An 8,381-nucleotide genomic window follows, 5' to 3' on the forward strand; every position below is an offset into this window, starting at 1 on the left:
CCGTCAGTGAGGATTCTGGCTGTGGTGGTACCCAGCCCACAGCAGTTATTCAGTTAACATTCAGCACGTGGAACACCTGATCCTGGATAATTAATGCATAACCTGTCATGTAATTGAGACAAATATTTCTGTGGGAACGGTGAACACAATGATGAGGAAGTGCAGCAGACTGTCCTAGGATGGTTAAGGCGTACTGATAAATTTTTCTATGCCAAAGATTTCCGGGCATTCGTTAAACACTGGGATAAGTGTATAAATGTAGCAGGGGAGTATATAGAAAAATAAATGCAGTTTCCACTCCTAGAAATGTGTTCTTTTATTATATAAAGCCCCAGTTTTACTTGAACTTCCCTTGTATGTCAACAGTGGCGCTGTTATGGAAGATTCCCAAAAAAACAGTTTACATAGAAGTCATTTGTGGATTTTTGTGCTTATTTGTAGTAAATCAAGATTGATTTCCCTTAAAGGGGATAAATGTCTGACAAATAGGTTTTAATCTTGCAGTAATAACATTTCTTTTCTCTTTCAGGACAAGGATTTACAGACAAAGTTGATCGTCTAAAACTTGCTGAAATTGTAAAGCAGGTTATTGAAGAACGAACAAACTCTCAAGAAGATTCTCAATAGCTGAAGTGTTTTTTTTTTTATTTTATTTTATAGAAGAATACTTGCGTCTTAAATAACTGTAAAATAGTTTTATGTAAATTATATCACTAAATTTCCACACTGCTTGAACATACAGTATAAATGTAGATAGAGGTTTAAAAGAAAAAAAGATCATTGGTACTGTAATTTATTTAGAAAATATGAACTGGTTTAAATATTTTTTCACACTACTGTACTGTTAATAGGTACAAGCCTAGCAGGGATACATAGCTGTTCATGAACTTGTATAACTCTACAAAGTTATGAGCCCTCTAATTTTTTATTTTTTTTGCCCCTAGATAGTCAGCAGGCTACTATGTATACACGCTGCTTGATTTCTAAACTGTCAGAATAATACATTCTGAGCAATATAGTTCAGTCTCGGCTGACGGTCAACATGTTAACATACTTGAAATTAGCTGTATGTTGAATGTAACTGACTTGGTTACACTGGCTGGCGGTATCCTCAGGAATAACTGGATAGAGCACATGCCTTTGAATTGTTCACCAGCTGCTCTGTATAGGTGCCAGTATATTTCAGAAAGGTATAAGACTTTCAATCTGTATCCATGTTCTAGAAATCTCTCGTTTTTTTTTTTTTTCCCCTCTTATATTCATCTTTACCGACCCTAAAACTAAGCATTTTGTTGCTTTGAGCAATTTCTCCACTAGGTGGTGCTCTTGTTTAGCACTGAAAAGACATACCATGTATTTCTGTTCATAACTATTGTTTTTTTATTCTTTGTGGGGTGCTTGTTTTTCTCCTTTTTACTGCACAGTTCTCAGCTTTAATAGTTTTCTTTTTAGATAATCTAGTTTTCTATTTTAACACTTTCCTTTTAATATACAATATGCATATGTTTAGTGTGCCTAAACATGCAGTGGTGAACTGCAGACTAAAGTGCCAATTCTGGGATTCTAGAAACTATGTACGTTTCAGTAACGGCAATGACGTACTAATGTTTGCGTGGCTTGGCTTTCTTTGCCAAAGTGATCTTCCCAGCTCTATCTTGAAAAGCTCTTTCATAGCAGAGAGCTTAGCTGAATGTACATTTGTGTAAACATGAAACTTCCCGCTGTACTGTTCATCTTCTGTGATTGCTCCTAGGTTCAAGATCCTTTGTTTTATTGTGTTTATTTGACCTTTCATTGCGCACTCTCTAGTCTTAGTATTTAAGAGCAAGTGACCCATAACAAGACTTCACTGGCTTTGTACATCAAGGTCATTTACTCACTGTGTAATTATCCATTGAAACAACACCCAAAAAAAGGCCTCAGTGGCAGGGCCTACATTTATGTCAGTACAGGCTTGTTTTAAATAGTGGAAAATATAGTTAAGTATAACTTCCTTTTTTTAGACTTATGGACAGGGGAAATCAGGCTATTTTTTCAAACTGTCAATAAAATAATGGGAGGTTGGCAGCACTGCTTGGGGCCCCCATGGTGGTGGAACTCCAGGGCTCGGTTGCAAGTGCTTCCCCTGTGACCCTGTTGTGCTGACAGCATCAAGGGCCACTTCCCATGTGCTGCTAGATCAAAAATGAGTCAGACGGAGTGCTTCTCAGCCATTTAGAGGATACCTTGTATTTTTATGAATGAATGCATTACTTCCCGCTGATTAGCTGTGGTGGAAGTCAGGTAGATGATCTTACCATCTCCATCTTGGCCAGTCAGGGGGAAGCCTTGTTTCCACATGAATAAAATTCAAAGCTTCCTCTGACTGAAAAGCACTCTCGTTTTTCTGCCAGCAGCATGGGGAAAGTCGACTGCGAGGATGCTGGTACACAGTGCAGCATACTGTACAGCAGCCTTTTTCATCCAGTGTGCCCAGGTACCCTGGGGTGCCTCCAGGTATCTTCAGGGGTGCCTTGGCAAAATGCCTAAAAATTGCCCCAAAATTGTATTCAAACCAGTAGCTGGATCAAGCCTGCCTTTTAGTTACACAAAGCCACAGGTTTTTATTGTGCACCATTTCGACCTTCTAGCCGCCAGTGTTGTTACAACCAGTGACGTCATTGGTTGATAAGGTGGATGTTGGGCACCTGCACAGCATCCTTGTTTGCCCCTCCCCTGCTCCTCTCTGTCAACACAGGCCTCACATTAGCTGATTGAGGGAGAGCAACTGAGGGAAAAGAGTAACATTGGAATACTAGTCAGCACCAGTGTGCAAAGGTGTATTTTCTTTGGAAGAATAAATCGCCTCTAACATTGGGTGTCTTGTGTGTGAGGATGTAACTGCATTATGTAAAACGTTTAGTTTCTTTTTTCACATTAGAACAAGGTGCAGAATTTTACAGGGTGCCTTGGTTGAGAAACACTGCTCTACTGTATATAGCTAATGCTACTACAGTACCATAAAGCAGACACAATGGCAGAATCATTTAGTTATAGAAATAGTTTGTTTGGGCCAGTTTGACCCAAAGAAATCATTTAAAATAAAAGGAAACATAGGGCTTGATTTACTAAATGCAAATAGACTGTGCACTTTGCAAGTACAGTTGCTCCAGAGTTTAGTAAATGAAGGGAAATTCTGCTTAATTCCATCATCCAATCATGTGCAAGCAAAAATGCTGTTTATTTATTTTTATTTTTTTGCATGTGATTGGGTATTCTTTGTAAAGTGACGTTTTACCTCATTTAATAAGCTCTAGAACATCTGCACTTACACAGTGCTTAGTCTGTTTGCCTTTACTAAATCAACGCCATGGTCTTCAACTTTAAATAACAAGTATGTGGGGGAAATGCTGTATCTTTACCCTGAATGTCTATTTACTTTATCTCCAGATACTTTCATAGCCACAAATGTCATGTCATAAAGATCCACTTCTACTTTCACTACTCCACTTTGCGTTCAGTTCTTCTAGCGGGAACATTTCATTTATTTTCTAAAAAAGGTTTTAGTTTTATATTCATGATAGTTGAATGTTGGTTGAGATTTCCTTTTCTTGAACTTCATGAAATTCTGTATGTTTGAAGCACTGGCAAGCCTCGCACTGTAGTATAAATGGCCTGTCTGTAATCTCTATATGTTGCAAGGATCCTTTTCTGAATTTTGGTACTGATAATCACAGGTATCTGCTCTATTAGTAAGCAGTGTATATGTTTTACATTGTGATCTCAGACTGTATAGTGTTGATTACACAGTGGGGTTGATTTACTAAAAATGGAAAGTGCAAAACTTGGTGCAGATCTGCATGGAAATCAATCGGCTTTCAGATTTTTTTATTTTTTTTGTCAAAGCGTAATTGAACAAGATGAAATATTCCATATTTCCTTATTTTGCACTCTTCAGTTTTAGTAAAGGAACCCCAATGTGTATGACCTCATCATATCATTTTGTGCATGAGTGATCAGTAAACATCACTGGTACTTTTGTGTAGTAAAATGACTGCTATGGCAATAATCCTAGAAGCAGTTTATGTAAAGGAATAAAAAATAGCCACTTGTCACAAATGCACATCATTCTCTTTTCAGATTTATAACTAGGATGTATGACCATTTTGTGTTTTCTAGTCTTTAGTGTGGTTCTTTCTCTGTTCACATCAGAGAATGTTAAATATTGTGTGTGTGTGTTGGTTAGGTGGAAAAGTGCTCCAAATGGAGATGTTAAGGAAATTGCATTTCAGGTTGGCATTAATTATACATCTGAGGCAAGAAATTCCTTGAGTTGTAATGGCTGTTGAGGGATGCTCAAACTGTTAGTGGAGTAAATCTGGGGTTAAAAACATCAGAAGCAATCTTTTACATATCAAGTTTTATTTATCTGTTGGTATTAAAGTGTTGAAGTTCATGGGAGATGTAGTCCAGCAACAGCTGGCTGGCCATGTACATGGCTTGACATGCTGAATCTAAGCCATACTTTTGTATTTATTCCCAAATTTATTCTTAAATCAAGTGTTTGAACTTTTGGAAGTCTGTTTCCACAGTAGAAGAAATACCAGTATTATTTAATACTCCAAAACCATGGGAGTCCTACTAAAGAAAATTACCTTTCCTGGATTGTGCTCAGCATTATTTCACAAGGCCACCCAACAGAGGGAAGTGGTCTATATTCCCTTCTTTTAAATAAAAAACTACAGTGCAAAAGATAAGTGGTCTTTTTCCAATAACGTGAACGCATTTGTTCCCTCAAAGCTTATGGGAAAAAGAGTATAATTTTATGAGTGCATATTTTACCTGAAGTTAATTGGTGGAGAGTTTGGCGTTCCAATTTTTCATGACATTTTTATTTCAGACTAGTATAGTTAACACTCCTGCTGAGCTACTTGCTAAGTTTTTTTTGCATTCATGTTAAGTGAGTCAAGGCTAGCCTTAGACAGGCAGACATCTCTTTGGAGAATCACAAGTTATGTAGTCAGTCCTTTGATCGTTCCACTGTGGGATTCTCCCAAACACAGCCAAAGGGTGAATGTGGCATAAAATCAGTGACAGTCAGGTTCCCATTCTTTGACAGAGGAAAAAAATTGGCAGAGGCGTTTCCCAATTAGTTTACAATATGTTGTAAATGTGGAACCCCCTACATTGACTAAGTGTTTCCTAGTAGGTCTGACTGGATCTATCACCTTGCTTACAGAGATCAGGCTTTTGAAATCCTCTTGAAGGTTTGTGACTTATCTAGCACCCTTTGAAAATGATGCTGTGCATTATGCAGAACAGCAGGTATTTCTCCTGCTGACATAATACTTGATACAAAGTTGGAATCTTTCTATGGTTGAAGTCTCAAAAAGTTAAAGCTGGGACATGTAAGTTTTGTTTTGAGGCTGTTTGTGAAGTAGACACTTGTGTAATGCGTTATTGTTTGGTCTTAGTGGTTGTTGAACGTTTACGTCGCATGGTCCTATAGCGAAAGCACTATGCTTATAAGACAAGTCTGATTTATTTTATTGAGTTTGTTTTATTATAAAACTAAATGTGTTTAAACAATCACTTTTACCCTTGAATATAACTTTTATGTATTTGGTTTTACATGGGAGTAGAGCAGTGATATATAAACTTGACCTTGAGCTGCAGTATTCTCTGTCTTTTTCCTATACACTTACTAATTAATTTTAGCAGGCAAACCAACATTTATCATAAACTAGGAATGGAAAAATCCATTTGTATACATATCTTCAACTGATCTGCAACCAAAGAACACTTTAGGTCTCTGTCAGTAAAACAATGTTGATAAACTGCATGCAACATGTAAATAACCTGAAGAAGCAACATAACCTTGACTTAGATTCTGGGAGTCTACGCTCAAAGAAAAAAAAATCAAAGTAGCTCTGTAATTTGTTCGCTGCAATTCTTCATATAAGGTTCATACAGTGTTGCTTGTTCCATGCAGTCACTGCGTTCTGTGCTTAACAGACTGTATTCGATCACTTTAAAATTGGGACTGCATGGTGTGGACATTTTAACATGGGTCAGAGTGCTGTCCATGCCATGCTGCAGCTGACTTTCCAAGTGATGGGATATTTTTTCTGGATTTTCTCTTGCCTTGGAGAACTGTTTGTGTATGTACCCAAAAACTGCTGAACATATGTTTATATTTGCATTTCTTCTAATACTTTTGTAAAGCCCACTTGTAATTCAAAATTATGTTCTAAATCAGTTTTCCTAACAGGTTGTCCTTGAGGGTAATGCTTGTGACATTTATGTTAAAGTGCAGAAAAGGATGAACATGGGTACTGTAAAGGTGGGAAACAAGAGTGTCACTTGACACTTTTGGTACAGTCATGTCACAATCTAGCGTGAGGAATGAATATATCACTATTAAAGAGACCATCATCATCAGAAGCGATGCACTGGACTGGAAATTCTCTGATCATGTCCAGTGGTGTGTCTAAGACCCCTGGTATTTAGGGGGTCATGTAGTGGAAGCTTTTAGTCAATGGTTGCCTGCTTGGTCAGCACATATACACTTTATTTACTGATGACAGATCATTTTGTAGAAACATAAATGCTGTACCTATATGTAATAGATGTTCTTCTTATGAACATCACTTAAAGAAACCACTCATAAAAATACATCCTTGATTTATAAAGCTGTGTAATGGAAAAACTGTCTTAGATAATTCCTAGTAATTGAAACTTGCGCTGCAAAATAGCTAGAAATTGAATTTTTCCATCAGCTTTATAAATGGGCCCAGTGAGCTTCTGAACGTTTTCAGCTGTTGATCAATTTTATATATTATCTTTTATCATGAAGCAGTTCTGTTAAAGTTAATCACATACCCTATATGATCACTAGAGTTGAGTAAAAACTATCCTTTCTCAAATGTGCGCAAGAATAAAAGTTGTGCAACATTATTTTGGACACTTTTTGTGCATGGCATGATTAAGAAATATTTTGATACATTTATATGCCAAACACATATGGGGGGTGATAACATTTGCTGACTTTAATGGAATTTATTGCAGAAAATAGAATAATAAATTCAGTTTTATTTATAACTTAAAAGTTAGTGAAATAATATAATTCAGCCAAATTGGGGATGGGAGGGAGGTTTGGCAGTTGATCTTTGTCTGATCTATTTCTGTGGTTCATCATTCTTAATCTTGTTTCTTAAATGTACCAGGCATATTTAATTTATGTTGCAATGTTTATTGATGTCATTACAGTTTTTTCAGACCAGTATTAAAATGTAAATATGCATTACTGTATATAAAATTTTACTGAAACCTTTGTGTCTTGATTTTTCATGTGCCCTATTTTTACCATCAACAGTGAAAAATGGCGTTTTAAACCAGAGGTTCTTAAAGTGTTACTAAACCCACAACAGTAAAATCAGTCTGTATATGCAGTAAAGCATGCTTGTTATAATCACTGTGGAACCTAAGGGGTTAATCCTCTGCATTTTGTAGAAATGCTGTTTGATCCTGACTTTTCTGGTCCTCCCCTTCTTCCAGTGTCCCCCTCTTATCTCGTGATAAGACATATCGTGTGGAGTCACTCTGCACATGCTTAGTTTGGTGTGTATTGCTAGAGAGGTTTTTTTTTTTTTTACACTCAGAAGAGTGCATGTGATCCGCACAGGGCTAATCAGCACTGTCCAGACATAGGTCAAGGGTTCTGCATCCTCCTAGAGCAAAATGAAAACTCCTGCAAGCTCTAACGCGTGTGTGTGTATATACACACCGCAAAAAAATTAAAGGAACACTTTGAAAACATCAGATCTCAATAGGGAAAAATATCAGGCCGGATATCTATACTAATATGGACTGGGTAATGTGTTCAGAAATGTAAGGAAACCCCATCGTTTGATGGAAATTAAAATTATCAACCTACAGAGGACTGAATTCAAAGACAACACGAAAATCGAAGTGAAAAAATAATGCAGCAGACTAGTCTATTTTGCTGAAATTTCATTACAGCAACTCAAAATGGTACTCAGTAGTTTGTATGGCCCACAGATGCTTGTACGCGTGCATGCTTTACAACATCGGGACATGTTCCTAATGAGATGACGGATGGTGTCCTGGGGTATTTCATCCCGATACCTAATAGTCAGGGAGCCATTGTCTAGCCTGTAGAGGTCTGTGCGTCACTCCATGGATATGCCTCCCCAGACCACTGACTCACCACCAAAACAGTCATGCTGAACAATGTTACAGGCAGCATAACCTTCTCCACGGCTTCTCCAGACCCTTTCACATCTGTCACATGTGCTCAGGATGAACCTGCTCTCATCTGTGAAAAGCAAAAGGCACCAGTGGTAGACCTGCCAATTTTGGTGTTCAATGGCATATGCCAG

General features: G+C 37.5%; 1 protein-coding gene across 3 annotated transcripts in view; it reads left to right on the plus strand.

Moving 5' to 3' along the window:
* MAPKAPK5 (MAPK activated protein kinase 5) overlaps window positions 1-7,308 on the plus strand; it is a 78,026-nt gene extending 70,718 nt beyond the window's left edge. For all 3 annotated transcript variants that reach the window (XM_089676876.1, XM_089676884.1, XM_089676894.1), the window contains one exon: window positions 530-7,308. In XM_089676876.1, coding sequence (XP_089533002.1) covers window positions 530-627 — 98 coding nt within the window. In that variant the 3' untranslated portion in view covers window positions 628-7,308. The remainder of the gene's footprint in view (window positions 1-529) is intronic.
* Window positions 7,309-8,381: the final 1,073 nt, after the last annotated feature.

This window comes from Staurois parvus, unplaced genomic scaffold, assembly GCF_062004578.1.
Source record: "Staurois parvus isolate SC_StPar_1 unplaced genomic scaffold, SC_StPar_1.0 ptg000014l, whole genome shotgun sequence".
NCBI classification, from domain to species: domain Eukaryota; kingdom Metazoa; phylum Chordata; class Amphibia; order Anura; family Ranidae; genus Staurois; species Staurois parvus.